Source organism: Haliotis cracherodii, unplaced genomic scaffold, assembly GCF_022045235.1.
Source record: "Haliotis cracherodii isolate W230 unplaced genomic scaffold, xgHalCrac1.p SCAF_12, whole genome shotgun sequence".
NCBI classification, from domain to species: domain Eukaryota; kingdom Metazoa; phylum Mollusca; class Gastropoda; order Lepetellida; family Haliotidae; genus Haliotis; species Haliotis cracherodii.
In genome coordinates this window covers 42,981,301-43,002,566 of record NW_027266267.1, presented here as the reverse complement: position 1 = coordinate 43,002,566, position 21,266 = coordinate 42,981,301, and the positions used below count along the sequence as shown (strand labels likewise).

Genomic DNA, 21,266 nt, shown 5'->3' with positions numbered 1-21,266 from the left:
TCCTGACCATTTCGAAGGCATTCAATTGGTTTTTTTTATGTTCCATTACAATGTGTTGCGTTGTAGGCAGAGATCCGTACCATATATTGCGTTTGTATAGCACATGTTATACAGAATCACCCTGTGCCAGCAATCGAAAGGGCGTATGACGAAGGACGAAGGTCTATACCATAAGTTCTATTGATGCTGTCAGCAGGTAATTACACTATGGTATTAATAACACTTTCGGTCACCGCTCACACACCAAAGGTTCCCTATTTCAAATCAGATAATGGTGCTCTGCACGCTTTTGTTTGTGTTTTTAATGCCACAATCAGCAATTCTCCAGCTACCTCAGGGCTGCCATTAAATAATCGTCTCTGGACAAGGCAAACCATGCAATGACTTAAAGCACGAGCAACGATCCGCACAGTGCCAGCTAGTCACATGACTCTCTCAAAACAACCAATAGATAGATGGGGAAACTTGTTCATTCTTACTCTGGTCCACACGGGTACGTCTATATTTCCACAACAACGGGAAATGACACACTTTCATACGGAAATATTATCGAGCGAAACTGAATTTTGTTACCCCTTACAAACAAATCACAATCGCTATCTGTCAGTATTAACTCAACACAGCGGCGACTATGCTTCTGTTTTACGTTGTGGCCGGAGGACTATTTGAGTGTGGTATGTATCTGTCTTCGTATATATTATATTGAGCTGTGCTTAAATCCTATTTTGCTTTAATAATTCGCAACATTAATATTTCTATCTACTGTTAACAAACATAATGGTGTATGGTGTTTATTTGTTTTGTGTGCAGCTCTTGCCTCCGTGACAGCTGACTACCCCTACACTGTCACACGTGCTGGCTACGATGTTGACATGACCATGAACCCAGCTAATGTCAGCTACCTATATAACGTATGGGTGAATGGTTCGGTAAATGAAGTACTGTTAGTGGTCGTGCCTAAGTCACACCGAGTAGAAGTACGCAACACCAGTCACACCGGCTACACGACCAGGATCAGATACATAGGGCAGGACTCACCATCACAGACCGGACAGCTGAGGTTTACCATCTACAATGTTACTGTACAGGACGCTGGTACTTACTACTGTCAAGGAAACAGAAAGAAGATAGTACCTGGATGTAGACAGATCCTCGTTGTATTACGTAAGTATTATATGGGACTCACACAATAATATTTCAAGAGATGAAAGTGCACCGTAATGAATAAGCAATGTCAGAAAGTAATCATAGGTAGCAGACGCTTCAGTTGTGAAGGAAGTAAAACCGTTTGGAGTATAAAGATAGGAGTGGGATGTTACTTTTTAATGTTTCATACACACTAGGTCAGGAGTGTTTAGGTGTTTTGCATGGCGATATCATGGACGTCACATTTATCATTTGTGCCGTTGTGTCATTATCATTGTGCCATTTGGAATTGTAAGATTTAAAAAAAAGCTGCCATGGCCTCCAAGATAAAGTTTACGGAACAACATATTGAAGATAAGAACTGAAAAACATACTGATTCCCTCAACAGAAAGGTGAATTGGAACTTGATATTTCAATTTGAGATATAACGATTGAAATACTGACATGATCTGGGGAAATGCACTCAAACGGCCGTTGGTTATAAGATAAATAGAGATGGCGTAATATCATGTCCAATACATCATGATAAAACATTGTTAATTTCGATTTCCATTTACTTGGTGAGGTGGGGTAGCATAGTTGTTAAAGCTTTCGCTCGTCACGCTGAAGACCCGGGTTCGATTCTCCACAAGGCTACAATATGTGAAGACCGTTTCTCGTGTCCCTCGCGGTGATATTGCTTGAATATTCCTAAAAACGACGTAAAACCATACTCACTCATTTACTCTATGTACTTGATATATGAAACGACGCAATATTATGGCCATGGTTTAATTTTGAAATATTCATAATATACTCAACAGGTAAATAATGACAATGGGTATCGAATGCTACCGTAATGAAAATATCAACACAACACAGTAAAGCCTTGTTTATTGACACTTGTGTTATGATCCTAGTACTGTGGTTTAACACGTTGAGGTAATAATATTTTAATAGGGAAGCCGACCACACCTGACGTCACAGGACCTGCCTCAGCTGTATCAGGTGAGAATGTCACCCTGACATGCTCCTCCTTCTCCATGAGTCTGCCCGCGGACCACCCCCCACTGAACATGACCTACACCTGGAGGAGGAACAGAGCGCTGCTAGAATCTGGTGACCGGTCTCACACAGATGGACATGTCATGACAATAACCCACATCAGCAGAGAGAACCCCAGAGACATCTACACCTGCCAGGCTGTGGAGGAGGGGCTAAAGTCTGACTGGAGTCACGGACATGTACTGGAGGTTCACTGTGAGTAAGAACGTACGTTATTTAGGGTATAAGACGAAAATATACCTCATCTTTTCAACTGTGGTCGTGAGTGACAGTTTTGTAAGAACTGTATTAGCTGAAGTAATATGTATTGTGTACAAAGAGCCTTCATACTGTGAATTATTATTTATGAAAGTATGTTGGCGGGTCGGATCAGAATAAAAGACATCATAGCCAAAGTTTCAGCTTCATGGGCCTAGTTTCAGAGGACATACCGAACATGCATGATCACTATAACAATAGTGTCACAGCACTGTAGCTCACCTGGATATGTTGTCCAGAGTTATTATCATGAACAAAGACAGACACTTAACACTCAGTATAAATACAGGGGATCAACACCTGATGCTAAACTATATAGTTTGAACGGCATATGATTACATCATAAGAAGACGCATGGATGCTTAAGTTCATATTCCCCAGTCTGGCAATTTTAGAGAAGGTTACAGAGTCAAATGTGCATGTTTTGAGAATGTATGAGCTTGGTAAAACACAAAGGTGAAAACAAAGTTCAAAATTTATAATTTTGCGAAAACCGGAACGTATGAGACCCACTATCAACTAAAAATATACCATATACCATATATTTTGAACAAACATTGCTGAGTAGTGGTCATTTACCGACCAACATTGGCTTCAAATGTTTACCTTGGCACTAAAACAGATATGTCGATATTGCTTTTATCTGTCTGTTTAACACGTGGTGGTATAATGATAAGAACGATATCTCAGGTTCCTGATTGTATCATTTATGGACCATGAATATGATAGAAGGGTAGCACTGGTTCATATTTCCCATTACACTGCAATACGTGCTTTCTGCATTCCTTGTCTAAGAATACTTTCCGCTAGAGTACATTCTACCTGGAAGAATTCCTTGCAGGTACCATTAAATATGTACGCCATATGCACTGTTGCTAATCACCAATGAACGATCCCATTTTTGTCAGTGTGAAATTATAAAATGGGCCTCGTCCGACGTCCCTTGTCCACAGGTCGGTCCGTCTGTTAGCAATGACACTTATTCTACTCCAAATTTATTGAACATATTAATTTCATGTTCACATACCAGGTTCTTCATCTACTTTCTACTTGGAGGCTCGACAAATTCAAATGTCCACCGCAGCAGTACATTTTTCGATTTAGGTAAATCTTAGTGCCAATCTCCTCTCTTCAGAAAAAGTTGGATATATTCTTTACAACACTTCAGAGGACCCGACTTAAACATGAGTCAGTGAATATGGTTTTACGCCACTTTTAGCAATATTCCAGCAATTTCACGGCGGTGGACACCAGAAATGAGCTTCACACATTGTACCCATGTGGGAATCGAACCCGGGTCTTCGACGTGACGAGCGAACGCTTAAACCACTAGGCTACCACTCCACCCGTCTTAAACATGAAGTAAGATCTTGTCATTGCACATGTTACAACGAAAACATGTGTAATATGTTGACTATCCAATTTTGTCTGTCACCCACGTCCTGCACCAGCATACTCTTGAGCAACCCTAAATATTTAGAAGTGATCACACTGTAATAAGATGAGTTGACTGTCAAGGTCAAGGTCACTATTGAAATCATCATGCAAAGTGTGTATAACCTCAATATTTTATGATCGGGTATTCCCTTAACTAGAAACACTGACCTTAATTGATCGTGGAAATTACAGCGTTTCCTCTTTCTCAACCCTTCACTGTACCTCTCCTTTTCATCGCTCCTCCCAGAAGCCCAGTCGTCTAAGGCACCGCCATTTGCTGTGTAGAGTTGCGTCCCTTGAGCACGCCAGAAACCATTGATTGTTGGTTCGATTATGTCTCTATGTTTGTCAGCATCATACCCGTGCTCGTGGGTTTCACCGAAGTGGTAAACGTCTGAGACCTGCATCACTTCGGGCTTTCCTACCACGTAAAGCCGACACACCGTGATATAACTGGAATACTGTTAAAGGCGTTGTTATACCCAACTCACTCACTCACTCACTCACTCAAACTGTACGCGTACATCACATTATTTAGGATCAGAAGGATCCGCTGTCGCGTGCAGTAGCATTTCCCGTTGTTAGCTGGTGATACAGTGTGGAACTACTGGCCATAGTACATCAATCATTCCAGATGGACCTGACCAGATACAGTTTAACGGCGCTAGTGGCAGGCTAAAGGCAGAAGAAGGGAAACCTCTCACAGTGAGATGTTCTGCTGACTGTAACCCCGCCTGCACTGTGACCTGGTGGGACACGTCCAGACAGGGGGTGATCACGGGTCAAGCTGTGTTGTATATACCAGCTGTAGACAGATCTGTGTCTGGACAGTACACGTGTCACGTCAGCAACACGCATGGAAGTACATCACGGATCCTGACGCTGGAATTGTTGTGTAAGACTCCTACAACATTGCTGGTGATAGACAGAATTTGTAACATTTATTTGGATAACTCCTGTAATAACCAATTTCATTTTCATTCATTTCAACTTTCTCTAATCCAACAGAGATGATAAATCATTTAAACAGGTAATATTGACTATATTCTGATGATGTGACATCACGTCAATGTGATTCTTGAGATTCTTTCAAATGGCAAAGCGTTTCTGTTCATTCAAAATCAACTTAACAAAGATCTGTATTAAAGACAGAAATCTATTGTTTATTTACTACCTAATTCAACATACGAAACTGTTCCGATAACTCGTAAGATTTGCGACAATTTTGCTGAAGTTCACCACATTTACAAATTAAAGTGACTGCTTATTCCATATGTTATATATCGGAAACATTAGAATCCTAAACAATGCTTTTGTTATTTATTAAATTTTCCAGTACGTGAGGTTACTAAAGGTAGTGTCGCTCCCATCGTTGTGGGTTTCACCGAAGTGGCAAACGTCTGAGACCTACATCACTTCGGGCTTTCCTACCACATAAAGCCGACACACCGTGATATTACTGGAATAATGTTAAAAGCGTTGTTATACCCAACTCACTCACTCACTCTCACTCATTCATTCCTCCTTCAACCAGCCTACCCCCCCCCCCCCCCCCCCCCCTCTTGTACGACATTGACCCATGTCACATGTGTATTTCCAGTAGTCACACACATGTCAGAAACAAACCGCACGTTTAATTCGCTATTAACACATATGTTACAAAACCAAACTGTACGCGTACATCACAGTATTCAGGATCAGTATGAACCGCCATCACGTTTAGTAGCATTTTCCGTTGTTAGCTGGTGATACAGTGTGGAACTACTGACCATAGTACATCAAACATTTCAGATGGACCTGACCAGATACAGTTTAACGGTGCAAGTGACAGGCTAAAGGTAGTAGAAGGTGACCCTCTCACAGTGATATGTTCTGCTGACTGTAACCCCGCCTGCACTGTGACCTGGTGGCACACATCCAGACAGAGGGTGATCACGGGACAGAGGGAGGCTGTATTGTATATACCAGCTGTAGACAGATCTGTGTCTGGACAGTACATCTGTCATGTCAACAACACGCATGGAAGTACATCACGGAACCTGACGCTGGAAGTTTCCTGTAAGACACAAACAACATTAGGATAGACTTTAGTAACAGAATCAGTGGCATGCAAGCATTCATTTGGATAAACAAATCATGATTGATAACATGTTCAGTCATCTCAGCTGCCGTAATCGCTGTTGTTGCGAAATTTCAGAGTAATTATTGAATCGAGTATGTTATTAATGCATTATTTAAATTACCATGTGACACATAAATATTCAACCTTATTTCGTTTGAAACATAGCTTATTCAGTATAAGGATACCGATAACACAACAAGAAAGAACACCACACCTGTCAAAACATGTGCAGATGCAGAATAGCTCTGGTATGATATATTCCGAGGATCAGCCATTGTCATTGTACCACCCACTCCCTTTCATTTAACAATATAGATCAAGTGCCGAACACACACACACACACACACACACACACACACATACACACACACACACACACACACATACACACACACACACACACACACACACACACACACACACACACACACACACACACACACACACACACACACAACAAACAAACAAACAAACAAACAAACAAACGAACACAATCCTACAAGTTATCTCTCCAAAGAAAATAAGATTAGAAACATAATAAACTGCAAGTATTGCATTTTGAATGTTCCAGCTACTGTAGTTGGCGTCGCTTCGACCGTCCTTGTGGCTGCTGTCTGTTCTGTGCTGATCGTCGTCACCGCTGTGGTCGTCATATTTCTTTTTCGTAGAAAACAGACACGTGAAGGTAATACTGTGTGGTGTGAGTGTGAATAAGTACAACGTGAGAGTCACATTAAATATTCTACTATAATATTTTAGAATCCTGCATTCTGATTGGCCCCCAGCAGTACTGGATCCACTTTAGGCAATGAAGACCAGATTACCGCGAACAAAATAGTCAGAAGCACTTTTGGGGAAAACCCGCCCGTTTGACAATTTTAAATATGGATCTCACTTCATTAACGTTGCTAAATAACGTGTTGCGGTTTCTACATTATGACTAGTAAATGTGGCAGTATATTTCATGAGAAACACGTTAAAAACAAATATTTAGAGAGTGTAAAGAGTTATAGAGTTCGGTTTCGAATATATGTTACAAGTTTCAAATCTACATTCGAAAGCTCTATATCCAACACTCTAGGTTTATCTTCTTAATGAATACATCAACTGGTTGTTTGCACCAGGCATTGTTGGCCGTTGCTCACATTATACGTGTGTTTATTTCAGTTATATATAGTAATATACAATTGAGACAATTTACATTGCAAACAATCTTAAGGGTATAATATTACGACTTGGTACGTAATAATAGGGCTTCCTTCACATACATAGCTACATTTCTGAGTATACAGTCATTTTTGCTATTTAAGAGATTACTAAAAGTCTTAATACATGGATTGTTATAGAATCTTACAGGAATATACTTTTGTCTTAATGTTGCGTAAAACGGGCAGACAAACACAAAATGGACTTCGTCCTCAATACAACCATTGTTACATAGCCGACAAAAGCGTTGTGAAGAATCAATATCCTCTCTTCTGCCCAGATTACTCCGTATAGGCAATTCACTTAATCGCAACAGGCACATCATACGTCTATGGTCTCTATTTCTGACAGCTGTAACATAATATTCCATATCCAATAATATCTTGACGTGTGAATAATACCTTAATTTACGAGACTCATAAATTTTCATCTGTATACTCTGTTTGTTGCAATCTGTCTAAACAGCTGCAAGAAACACTTAACATCACCAATATTCTGTTCGTACCACACATTACCAAATCCATATATGTCGAGTAAATATTTAACATGAGTTGCCCAAATAATTCTACCACATTCATCCAGCTTCTTCATTAACAAATAACACTGTCGGGGATATCTTTCATCATTCATTCTAATCAGTTTACACAAGTATTTAACACACTTCATATGATAATCCACATGCATACCATTTCTTCCACATTCAGCTAATATTGCCGTACTTGATACATATTTACCAACTCCTAAAACAAATTTACAAAACTTAGTATGAAAAGTTTCGACAATTTGACTACCTTTGCAGCCCCAGATCTCAGCACCATAAAGAAGAATGGGCTTTATCTTAATATCAAACAATTTAAATAAAATATTAACTGGCATATTTACAAAGTGAAATTGCAATTGTTTAATGGCAAACGAAGCCTTATTGGCTTTTATCTTGAGAGTATCAATGCATTTAGTCCAAGACAATCTATTTGAAAACAGAACACCCAGATAACTATAGTAAGTACTAACATTTATACGTTTATAATTCAAAAACCATCGTTCATCATACCTTAAAGTACCACCTCTTCTGAAAACCAAAATTTCGGTTTTAGACATGTTAATTTCAAGTCCCCACTTTTTACAAAAATTGGATAAAATATCAATTTTTCTTTGCAGACCTATTACTGTGTCATCAAAAATACACAAATCATCTGCATATAGTAAAAGTAATATGTCCATAAACTCCTCTCCAATAAAAATCCCTCGCATATCACTACTTTCTATCATTGACTGTAATTCATGGATAAACATCGTGAACAGAAAAGGACTCAACACGCAGCCCTGTCTTACACCACTCAGTGATTCAAAATAATCTAAAAGAGAGTTATTTGATGTCCTGACAGCACACTGAATCTTAGAGTATAGATCCTTCAAAACCACCAATAAACGACCATGTATTCCATTTTTCATTAATGAATACCACAGGAGATTTCGGTTAATCGAATCGAATGCTTTACGGAAATCAACAAACAAACAATAAAATCTACCCCGACGTTTAGAGAGATATTTTTGTGCTAAACATTGTAATGTAAATATATTATCAATTGTACTGTATCCGCTTCGGAATCCTGCCTGAGATTCAGGGATTGTATCATAAACGTCGGCAAAGGTCTTGAGTCTATTATTTAATACTGATGTCATCAACTTTCCAAATACATCCATCAGCGTTATTCCTCTATAATTATTGACATCATTTATATTATCTTTCTTATGCAGGGGAACTACTATACCCTTTGCCCACTCGTAAGGGAATACACCACTTTGCATAATCCTGTTAAAAACTATAGTTAAGTATGATATGATTGAAGTACTACAACATTTCACCATTTCCGGTAGAATTCCATCCGGTCCAGCCGATTTACCCAGTTTCAAGTTATGTATAGCTGATGATACTTCTTCTTCAGTTATATCAGCATTAAGGAGATTATTCATAACATCATCATTACAGTAATTGCACTCATTAGTATCATGATTGTTCATAAAAGTTTCTGCCTCATCTAGATTGTCCTCATCCACAAGTATATCAGTTAAATTTAAACACATGCTGGAAATATTCGGTCCACTGCATATTGGTAATACCTGGGTTCCCTGTCACAGAAGGTGAAGAAATAATATTGTTGATGCGTCTCCAGAAGGATTTACCACTTTTACTATTATTGACCAGATCTTTTATACAATGCTCATCATGCTTCAATCTCTTCTGTCTACACATTTCTCTATATTTATTCTTAATTACAACATATTCCTTCAAAAGTTCCTTACTTCCTGAGATTCTGAATAGATCAAGTTTATTAAACTTTTGTCTTTTTAATTCCATGCACTCATCATCGTACCAATTCTTACTATCCTTAGTCCGGCAAACAGTACTATACTTCTTTTTTAAAAGACCACAAGACTCGGCACAATTATGAAATACATCAACCAAAGTTTCTACCGCAGACTCGATATTAAGTGGAACCTGGTCTCTGTCACTATCTAATACATAAGGTGATAACATATCGGCGACAGACTGCCGAAAAGTTTCAATAACAGTGTCCTTCCAAACATATCTTAGTATATCTGACGATGTATTATTTTCCTCGTTTTCTGCCCCATACTCCGTTGTACTGTCAGTATGTACTTGCAATGACATAACGATTGGAAAATGATCAGACTCACACCGTGTACGTACAGTAAAGTCAATATCTCTGGTAAATAAGTCACTTGAACATAAACAGTAATCAACCAAGCTTGCTCCGTCTCCTTTAAAACAAGTAAAGCTACCCTCTGTATCACCCGCACATCTCCAATTCAACATGTGAATGTTATGAGTTGAACATAAATCTAGGAGTTCCTTTCCATATTCATTGCATACATCATCACGGCTTCGTCTTGGCATGTCAAAAGAATCAGACGCATAGTCCATGTCCTCAAAGCTCGGTATGTACCGATTCCCATCATGCACAACAAAATCGGACTGATTTCCACACCTGGCGTTAAGATCCCCAAATACTATAAACTTACAATTTGGAAAATGATTAGTGATAAATAAAAAGCTTTGCTCGAGATACTCTATACCTTGCAGTGGTCTAACATCTGTTACCACAGAGGAACCAGTAGGGTGTATATATGTAAATACAAAGATGTAATCATACAATGAACTGAACAAACTTTTCTCAAAGACTACCAATATCGGTATCGGTGAAATCTAGACACACATACTTGATATAGCGCTCAAGTTCAGACCGAACACATACAACCACACCGCCTCGCGGATTGTAATCTCTGTAACTTACATAAACACAATAACCGGGGAACACTGTTGCAATCATGTCTTTCTCACAGTTTCTCCAAACTTCAAGAAGACAAAAAATGTTGAACTGTGAACAAAAATCAATTAGTTCAGTATTATCCAACTTTCTCCTTAAACCATTAATGTTCCATGACATAAACTCGAAATGTTTAATAATATATTGACAGTCACTCACGTCATCATTCACAGATACAGTGTGATCATCGTCATCAATATTGCTGTTGTGGGCCCGGCCACATTCCTATGTAGTATCACGTGAATCCGTGTTGACATTCTGAGGACTACCCGCACGTGGAGATCGGGAACCCCGACGCCGATCTAATTCAATCACCCTATCCTTGTCAACATCGTACGTGAAAACCTGGTCGTCAAGTATCAGCTTATCAAAGCGCAGAACCGCTCTACGATTTTCTTCCCTGGCTTTCGTCAACATAGGTTTAAGGTTTTTCCGCTTTTCCCTGACCAATCTTGAAAAGTCATCTGTAATCCACACATTGAAACTCTTAAGTTTCTTTGCCGCTTCGTAAATCCGTTTCCTATCATGATCGTCCGGTATCTTTGCTATGATCGCTTTTCCATTAATGATTCTGTGGGCTCTGTGTATAACAATATGCGATTCATCCAGTTCCATTTTATCCTTAATGATCTCACGCACTACATTCTCACAGTCATCCCATGTTTCGCCATCACATTAGTAACCATTGATCAAGATATCAGAAACCGCCCTTCAGTTTCGTTAACTACGAATGAGTCCTGTATTCAGCTGATCGTTTCATGTCAACGCAACAATTATTTTTCCTGAATTGTACGCAATATATCCTGGGTTTAAAATTCTTCCTGGAGTTTAATGTAATCACGGTTTGTGGTGTGTACAACTAAGTGTGTGTGTCATCACGCGGGAATAGTTCGAGTCTCAATATTAAAGTAAAATCAATAAAATGAAAAAAACATTATCAATACGATATACGCGAAACAAGGACGGCATTGTTGTTTTCACTATTTAATGGGATGAATAGCTGTTTGAGGTTGTTGTTGTTGTTGTTGTTGTTGTTAACCGCAGTGTCATACCATTACAACAACATGAAAATGATGGTTTTGGTGAGGGTAGTGTGTGTCTGGGTTGGGAGGGGGGTTGTAATGATCATCGTTGTTATTAATATTAATGGGTCTAATCAGTTATGTTTAATCAGTTAGGTTTCTTCCTTGTCGTTGACTTTGAATAAACGAAAAGACGGCATGCTTCCCTGTCCTTGATGGCCATAATAAGTAATCACAAGGATCAAAACCAAATCTGTGTGAGGAAAGTGTCTGACACCAGCGTTTAAGGAAGAGTATTACTACTGAGATTATATGCATAACCTTTCACTCTCGTAAATACAGTAGGTCAGACACGATGTTAATAATGGAATAAAATGAATATATATTATCATTTCACAGGTATGCAATGAAATGATTAATTAGTCTTTCTGTTATTTATCTTGAAATATGTATTGATAACTATCAAAAGACATTTCTAACTTTCAGAGAGGGGATACGTTCATAACCGGTGAGTACATGCTGTCCATCATGTCACTGACCTTGCATAGTCAGATGAATAAAACTGTATATATACAGTTAAACTGATAGTGTATCACAGATTATCTGATGACTAGTTTGCCTTGATTAGTACTTTCTGCTTTAATCATTTTGAATTCCTTTCCCTCAGCGTGGTCACATATACCCGGGACGAGGAAACAGACGGAAGCTACCAGGAAATAGAAGGTTGGTGTCGTTAATGATAATTAGTCACTCACCGCCATTGCAATTATATCGGATTACGCTTCTTAAATTTTACAGTGTAATTGATAATCATTACATGAATGATTTAATCAACCCTTTCTTGAAAACAGTTCGCATTCTTTGATTTGGATAACTTTTAACGGAGTCATAACTTATCACTGACATTAATTTGTTTCTGTCGTCAAGTTGTGACTTCTGAGAAACGTTAAGCACTGATTCATCTTTTAAAATCATGAATCACACTGGCTCTTTTACCCCAGTGCAGCTTTATAAACTTCTTAATCGCGAAAGAGGAAACCAGTCACATGTCACAGCATACTTCAACTTATTCACCATTAGGTTAAAGGTATGCAATGACAAGGAGTCATCTGTTATTCATCTTGTATTTTGTATACATAATTACCTGCCCAACGTTGTAACTTTCAGAGGGGGGATCCATTCAAAATCGGTGAGTATCTGCCATCGATCTTCAAGTGAAATGAATAAAAAGTTACTCTCTACGCCATGATATGGCCTTGCGTGGCCATAACGGCGAAACTATATACAAGCTGTTTAACACAATTTAACTTGAAAATGTATCACAGCTTATCTGTAGGCTAACTTGTCCCTGATTTCAATCTTTTTTTAATATTCATTGTCACCAGCGTGGTCTCATATGCCCGGGATGAGGACAAAGATGGGAGCTACCAGGAGATAGAAGGTTGGTGTCTTAAGGTTTTCTGATGGTGTAATGACCAGGGCCCACTTGCACAACGCGATCTTAGCACTAAGACTACCGTAAGCCTATGTCAAAGTATGGGAGTTACGATCATCTTAGCGCTAAGATTGCTTTGTGCAAGTGGGCCCTGATCTTACGACTTATTGTAAGTCAACCAATTTCCCATCTAAAGCCGAAAGGCTAAGACCAGGGCCCACTTGCACAAAGGGATCTTAGCGCTACCGTACTTTAACATAGGCTTGCAATATTCGTAGCACTAAGATCGTTTTGTGCAATTTAGCCAAGGAGTCAAATCATCAAGGATGGCATAGACGTGTAAGACGAGAGGAAGATAATTACCATTTGCTTAAAGGTATTCATGGAATGCCACTGGACATTAAATAATGAAGGAAACACATTAAGGGGTAAAAAATAACTTTGCTTCATATAAATTCTGAATTTAAATAATGCATCTTTCAAAACATATCCATGAAGGCATCTAATTGACTTTAATGTCGTGATTCACAGTTCCACATGAATTTTCATCCACGGCACACATTTGGATATTTGTTGGGAGCATGATACTCACACACACTTCACGTCAACAAAACAAGCAATTCGGTTTGTGTATCGACGGAATCGATACCAAACTGCCACATGAACAGCTCGGGCAATTCTTTGGTTGAGACCAACTAGGGCGCAGCCGGTTCAGGGAGTACAATCTTTGCTTGACATTTGGAACAACATCCCAAGGCTGTATTCAATCATCTGACGTCTTCAAGGCGTCGTCGCTGCCTCGCATGCATCAACGCAAATGGTGGTCACACCCCATTGTTAATTGAGTGTTTACAGCACCCCTCTTTTAGGGCATGTTTCGCTGTCTCCTTTTCCCAATTATGGGTTTTGTGAATGAATTTGTTTTGTCCAAACAATATTCAATTTTTAATTAGGTAACATTTACATCACTCCATATGAAGAAAAGTTATTTTTTCCCGTGAGTATACATATATGCGAACGTTCTTATCTATTTGTGAAAGAGTTTTATAGATGTTACTGTTCCGCATTTTAAGTAATATATATTTAAACAAATGTTTTATTATACTTTTATGCGAAATGATTACCAGATCACCTAAAATGCACACAAATCCCTTGATAATTCATTTGGATATTTAGATCAAACAATATCAATTATACAATAACGATCATAAAATAGGTTAAATAGTCTTCATATATCAGTAGACATCCCGCAGTCATATCATGTTATTTAAAATCCATAATATGTTCTCTTGGTGACATCTTTTAACATATTTGTGAGCCCATCGAGAATCATAACCTGGGTTATGTAATACGCCATGTTCGAGAAACGGATAGTTGTATTGGTCATACGCATTGTCATTTCATACGACATTAATCCCTAATGTTTGGTATATGTCACTGCACGGTAGACATTTTCCTGTGAAGTATCATATTGACTATATATGTGTGTAACTTTTGTCTTACACCAGAAGCGGTGAACGTAGACGACATCGCCCCTCTTGTAGCTGTCTACTCTGTTATGCTCACGGCTATGGCGGTTGTGGTGGCAGCAGTTGCTATTCTTGTCTGCAAGGATGTAAGAGGTAAGGAAACAAATTACTCTCTTTCAATTCAATCAACCTTAAGTTCACCTTTTGTCAAGTATCTAGAAACGCTGAAGTCTTGTTTCGTCAGTGTTGTCTTTTTGGTGAAAATATATGTTTTGCGCGAAGTTTCATTCGATAAAGAATTTGACACGTACAACGTTTCTTTACTTTCAGATGGTCACAGCAGAAGGTACATACATTTTGTATTGTTGCAGGTGAAATACTTGAGTCGTATGTTATAATTAGGTCTCGGGGTAACTTCATATCGTTGGAAAAAAACCACCGATATTTCTCCTGTTTCTATTTCATGTGAAGCGACATAATTTTGAGTTACCTGAGACAATGATAATACAATAGTTAATTAAGATAATGGCTGTGTTTTAATTTGTAACTTGTGATGGTAATTACTCAAATGAATGTATGCTATGTATGTTTTTTACAGAAAGGTGGGAAAATGTGGTTAAAGTTGTGTTTGTTTGAAGTTGGAGATGGATAATTTGTTAGGAACAACAAGGTTTCCCTTCATATAATAGGTTGTATTGCCAGGCGCATGTAAACAAAATAATGTATCCTTCACTGTCTGTGCAAGTCAATTTCATATGTAAGGTACAATTTGTGATATACGCTTTACCTTGTAATTATAGATTTGGTGAATATCTCACTGTGGTGGGCGAGAGACTATCCTGTGGCATCAGTGATGCACCTCGTGCTGCCATCAACGACGAGGATGCCTTATCCTTGCATGATTATGAGCGACTACTGAGGGAACAATTCCACATCTACACATGTCTCCACCCTTCAGCTTCCTCTCCAGAGGACCACAGTACCAGGTAAAAAGTAGCCTGAGGTAACGTCTCTGTACCCTTCAGCTGCCTTTTCAGGGGACCAAAGTTCCGGGTGCAGCCTCATGTAAGGGAACAGTTCCACATCTTGACGTACCTCCACCCTTCAACTGCCTCTGCTGACGACCACAGTACCAGGTGCAGCCTCACGAAAGGGAGCAGTTCCACATCTACACGTCTCTCCACCCTTCACTTGCCTCTTCAGAGGACCACAGTACCAGGTGCAGCCTCATGTGACGGAGCAGTTCCACATCTCCATGTCTCTACCCCGTTTACCCCTTGGTGCAATGCAAGGAACCTTGCGAGACCCTGACGTTTGATGGTTTCCGAATCTCGAACTGAAGACGATGTGCCATTTATGAGCTATGGTCCATTTGCTCGTATTATGGAACACGTCAGCACATTTGGTTGCCCATTGCGGAGCTTGTGAACAATCGCGTTAGCTCAATGCAATGGTGAAGGCATGATAAAGAATGAGGAGTCTCTAATAAAATTACATATGTAGTTATTATGCATTATGGCCGCTAAGTGAGGCGGTAGCTTGCAACCTTGAAGCGTCTAACTTGTACTTCCTATACAGCATTACATGTTTCTCATCACTTTGTGAAAGTAAATACTTTAATCGATATTACATTGACGCCTTGTTTTGTATTTCTTATTTCTTACTCGTTATCAATACATTACTCATGTTGTTATCGTTATATTTTCATTTATCTGAAACGCTATACACATAACATGGTACTTGGTAATTCATGTAATTCGCTGTTGCCATGATACAGTGATCCTAGATTCGTCCCGATTATAATTCTTTGTCAGCACCACGCCCGTGTTCGTAGGTGTCACCAAAGCCATTAATGTCTAAATGTATTAAGGTTAGACGCCGTCATATAACTACAATATACCAACTCACTCACTTTGTATGGATGTCAACTTCTTTATCGTGAGGATCTCAACGTTTCGGAGTATATGCTTACTCCTTCATCAGGTGAATGAATGCTAGGATGTAGAGATCATATATATGCAGATATATACAACAAAACTAATACGATTCTGAAGGCAGAAATTAAAAAAACATAAAGCCAACAGTCAAGGTAAGCTGATAGGCGATTGGTAATGGACAAATGAAAGCCAGGAGTTTAGTTAGCACTGATTTGAATAAGCAATGAACAAATTGAAGGCAGGGAGATAATTAGCCTTGATTAGGGGATAATCAGTGGCATACGTTGGATACGTTGACTGTGTTCCTCATTATAAAGAGAATTTGACATCAATAACTTCTCTCTCTTATGTGTATCACTTTTAAATGCCATCCAAACACTTCAGTCACTATTGATAGCAGGGAAATAACTCCCTCATGCATATAAACTATTGATTAATCTCTCGCTCCATCTACTTGACACTTAATGTATAACACAATAGCGATAAGGATTAACATCTTGTGCTTTATGATCTGTCTGTGTACTGTTGCGTCCTTAAACCATTCAAGAATTCGATGATCGGGTGTTGGAATCCCGATATTGGTGGATTATGATCATTGGGTTGTGAGCAATCCACCTCTTGATTTCACCTGCACCACTATGAGACATCCTGATTAAACCAAATAATGTCCAAAACGTTGCTTTAACCTATACAAATACATAGATGTTTAACCTGGTGGCTATTTGGAAAACTTGAAAATATTTAACGTATCTGAGTACATATCAAAATGAACATTAAACTGAATCAAGTTTGGAAAGCCAAAAGATCGTCACACAAAAAAAGTGAGAGGAAGAACAAATCATTGTCAATTTGGTCGTTAAATGAATCAAACAAACGAACGTTAGTGGATTTGCATATCTCACCATGAATGACCATTACTCATATAACACAATGCTGTAATCCATGTACTTCCCATGGCAAGAGAATTAACTGACTGTAGAAGTCCAGTTTCCACCCTTGCCGAACTAGGCTGGAATTCCTGGGCTCGATCGTAGCGCCACCAGTGGTTGTTACGAGTTATGTCCCTTATAAGCCTGTCCAATGGACCAATTAGATTCCACCTCTCGTATCACTTGCATTTGTTTCACACAAAATGGCGGCGCCCAGTCAAAGACGATCTGATCGATAATCAAAATCTATATAGTGATAAAACGGGTCTTACCTCGCGGAGTGCATGAAAGCACGTGAGCACCTTGAATGGTGAAAAGAAATGGAAAATATCTGTTGACAACGAGTTAGCGGTGCACATGCTTTGCAAATTATGCAATCGACCTGCACGACAGTTTACAAACCGGTTTTCGATTTTGGTGCCTGATTTTGATTGGACTATGCATATACTCGTTAGTCCAGCCAAAATGTAACTCCATAATACCAGACTAGATCGGCAAGGGTGGAAACTGGACTTTTATGGTCAGTTAACTCCCTTGCCTCGGGAAGATGTGTATTTTGTAATGTCGACATGAGGACACATTTTTGACGACTATATTTGTAACGACATATTGCCAAAAATGATGTAAGTGAAAGTAACGCACGCAGGCACGTAGGCACACACGCACGGACGCACTCACTCACTCACTACCGTAAAGGTAACCGTAAAGTTGTGTAAACGAAATGTTATTGGAAAATAACCAAATCATGTTAAGCAATTCGTCTGATCAATGTTTTACCATAAACAATCATTGACAAAACCCATACCTTGTAACAGGAGACAGAGAAACACTTCCTCAAAGAGGACTAGTGTTACAACTCGATTAGCAATATCAATATCGGGTGTGACCACTGTTAGCGTTTGATATTGGCGAGGCTGCGGCGATATGACTTCGGGATGTCTGTTGATGTATGAAGATTATGTTTAACCTATTCTAAGAAAGTCATTGTATAAATGTTATTGTTTGATATAAATGTCCAAGAGAAAAACAAAGGGTTGTGTGTGCATTTTATTACATCAGGTACTTGTGGACTTCATAGGGAAATCATTCAACAGTTTTACATAAAGTTATAATTTACAGGGGGGGGTGTTAAGTTTTATTTTAACCTCATATATAAAATGTAACTCTTACAAGAATAGATACGAACGTTCCCATGTAAGTATACTGACGGCAAAAAGTAACCATGATTTGTGTAGAGTGGTGTAAATGTAATTGAAGGCAGCGGCGAAGCATTGAAGACGCCAGATGATTGAATACAACCTGGGGATGTTGTTCCAAATGTCAAGCAAAGATTGGCCAACTGAGATAGCGTCACAGCTAGTTCTAGGTCTGCCGTAGGCGATGCTTTAACTTATCCCAGACATATTCTATGGGGGTGGGGTCTGGAGAAAGGGTCCTCAGAAAGTCCTTGGATTTGCACCAAGGGAAAACGTAATCTTGAACGATGTCGTCGAAGCAGCCATTACAATTGCCATTGATAATGATGAGTTGTGTTCCCCCATGAGTTGTGAAAACGTTCCCCTGGACAGCTGAAGACCCTTACACGTTTATCAGATGAAACCTTGACCTATTTGTGAACTGTATACACCCCAGCAATGTCTTCTAAACCTCAGATGCTGTCTCACCAACCTAGGCGTGCCTGACGGTCAAGTCGAAGCAGAATTGAACGTATCGCTAGACTTCGGCGCTGGATGTTTTGCTCCCTCAGCCGGTTGTGTACGGTTCTGCCACTAATTCGTCGAAACCAAGGAGTTATCCGAGCTGTTAATGTGATAGTTTGGTGTCGATTCCGTAGATGCACCGACAAAATATGGTTGTCGTGTTGACGTGACGTCACATGTTGACGATAATATTGTGTTTCGATGATGTTGATGCGCGTAGATGTTAATGTTCAGCAAGCCAAGTTGTGAATCAAAGCCGAGATGTCTTTATAAATAAGTATTTTATTTCAGATTCGTTAGCATACATTGCCCAAATACAAAAGTGGACGCGAACAGAAAGGTTATTAAAGTATTTAATTTTTATTAAACTTTATGTGAATAGTTGCTTCCGTTAGCATGCATTGCCCAAGTACAGTGGTGATGGGGACGAGAACAAAAAGATTACAGAAAGAAAAATAACCTCTGCATTATGTTATGAATTATAAATTTCAGCAGACACTTCAATTTCTGAAAACAACATGCCATGGAAGGGTTATTAAGTTGTCTCCCTTTAAATTGAGGTTGACTTTCAATCAAGCAGTTGAAATATGTCATTATTAACTCAACACCCTGGTCACAATGTTTCTGTTTTACATTATAGCAGGAGGTCTATATGAACTTGGCATTATATAAAGCTGTCCCAATTCTGTTGACTTTCTTAATAATTTGCAACATTACGTCTACTGCTAATATGCTTTAGTTTTAATGATGGTCATTTGTTTCTTGTGCAGCTCTTGCCTCCGACATCTGACTACCGACACACTCTTAGTGTTACACGAGCTGGCTCAGGATGATAGAAATATATCTATATGAACTTAAAATAATTGTAAATTCTCAATTTCAGTGTGGTGGCATATACCCGGGATGTGTAAACGATGTGAGTTATGGGGAGAAAGAGTGTGAGCTGTGCAATGAGGACATTGTAGCCATACTCTGCAGAAAGTCCATATGCTTATTACCTATAGATAATACAATATTTAACGTTTTCGTCATGCAGTGGTCAATAAAGCCTTCAACAACTCCCAAGCAAGTTACTCTCACAACAGCAAGAAATATTTGTACATCTATATTTCTCTAAACTCATAAACAGAATAAGTTTCGTATCCAGTACCACCTCAACGTCGACAACATCGCCCCTGTCTACTCTGTCGTCTTCACTATCGTCTCGATTATCGTTCCAGCAGTTTCGATCATTTTCTGCAAGTATGACGACTTCTAAAAGATAACTTTAATCGACATAAACCCGTAGTACAAAACTGTAAAAAACCTGTACATGTCAGTCCTTTCTGTAGGCGCAGAAATCACTCACGTCAAACACGTGCTTTTTTCCGGAAGTATTAAAAAACAAGGCAAGAAAAGATAACTCTAATGTAACGTTTTTGACCTAGAACATAACAAGTGAGAGGCGTTCGTAAAATATTGCCTCGCAAGGGCAAGACAGCAAGGTGAGGTGGGGTGAAATTGGGTTTAACGTCGCGTCCAAGATTTATTGTACTTATATAGCGACGTGCATGTACGTGTATGTGTTTGTGTGGCTGCTTGTACTAGTGCAGACTGATGCCGATTTATAGTGCTAGCTCACTCAGATACAATGCCGCAGTTTAACATGAATATCCCACTCAGACACACTTTACTGACTCCGAGCCGACCAGTCCTTGTTTTAGCCCCTTAATGCCGAGCGCCAGACAGGGAAACAACAAGTACCATCTTTAACGTCTCTAAGACGCGGCCGGGGATCGAACCCCGGACCTTCCGCTCTCCGGGCGGTACTCTACCACTAGACCACGGAGGCGGTCAAGACAGCAAGGATGTACAATGTATGTTCTTGTATACCCCAACATTCAACTTAGCGCCTAGAACACATGACTGTGTCCTACAGGATGTTGCATGAACATAGATATGAAATAGATTTGACAACGGAAAACATCATAACCACGTACTTCAGTTAGTTTCAAGGTGGTTTCCGGTTTTGATTCAGTGTTAACTTCAGCCTGAACAAATATTTGGACAATCAAAATAGTGGAAGAGATTCTGTAATTCATTCTTTTTTATCAAATCAAAACTAAAGTATAAACAATATCAGTTTGACAGAAACGTTAATGAATGTAAACCGATATGTTCTTCTCTGGTTGAATTTAGTTACTGACTTTTGCAAACACTTTTGTTTGTAT

General features: G+C 39.1%; 1 protein-coding gene and 1 pseudogene across 1 annotated transcript; one reads left to right on the top strand and one right to left on the bottom strand.

Annotated features, from left to right (window-relative positions):
• The first annotated feature begins 631 nt into the window (after window positions 1-631).
• On the top strand, window positions 632-15,480 carry LOC139458430 (sialic acid-binding Ig-like lectin 12). Its single transcript, XM_071239872.1, has 12 exons — window positions 632-674; window positions 811-1,164; window positions 2,087-2,386; window positions 5,678-5,944; window positions 6,580-6,693; window positions 12,073-12,094; window positions 12,254-12,309; window positions 12,754-12,775; window positions 12,972-13,033; window positions 14,533-14,643; window positions 14,821-14,836; window positions 15,291-15,480. Exons 1-12 carry the CDS (start codon window positions 632-634, stop codon window positions 15,478-15,480), a joined length of 1,557 nt encoding a protein of 518 aa, XP_071095973.1.
• On the bottom strand, window positions 7,237-8,535 carry LOC139458431 (uncharacterized; annotated as a pseudogene).
• Window positions 15,481-21,266: the final 5,786 nt, after the last annotated feature.

Bases quoted from the DNA above. Each gene is read 5' to 3' on its own strand.
- LOC139458430 (XM_071239872.1), top strand. From the start codon at position 632: ATGCTTCTGTTTTACGTTGTGGCCGGAGGACTATTTGAGTGTG. The intron at 12,776-12,971 runs GTGAGTATCTGC...CATTGTCACCAG, and splicing joins GGGGGATCCATTCAAAATCG to CGTGGTCTCATATGCCCGGG. The intron at 13,034-14,532 runs GTCTTAAGGTTT...TTACACCAGAAG, and splicing joins CCAGGAGATAGAAGGTTGGT to CGGTGAACGTAGACGACATC.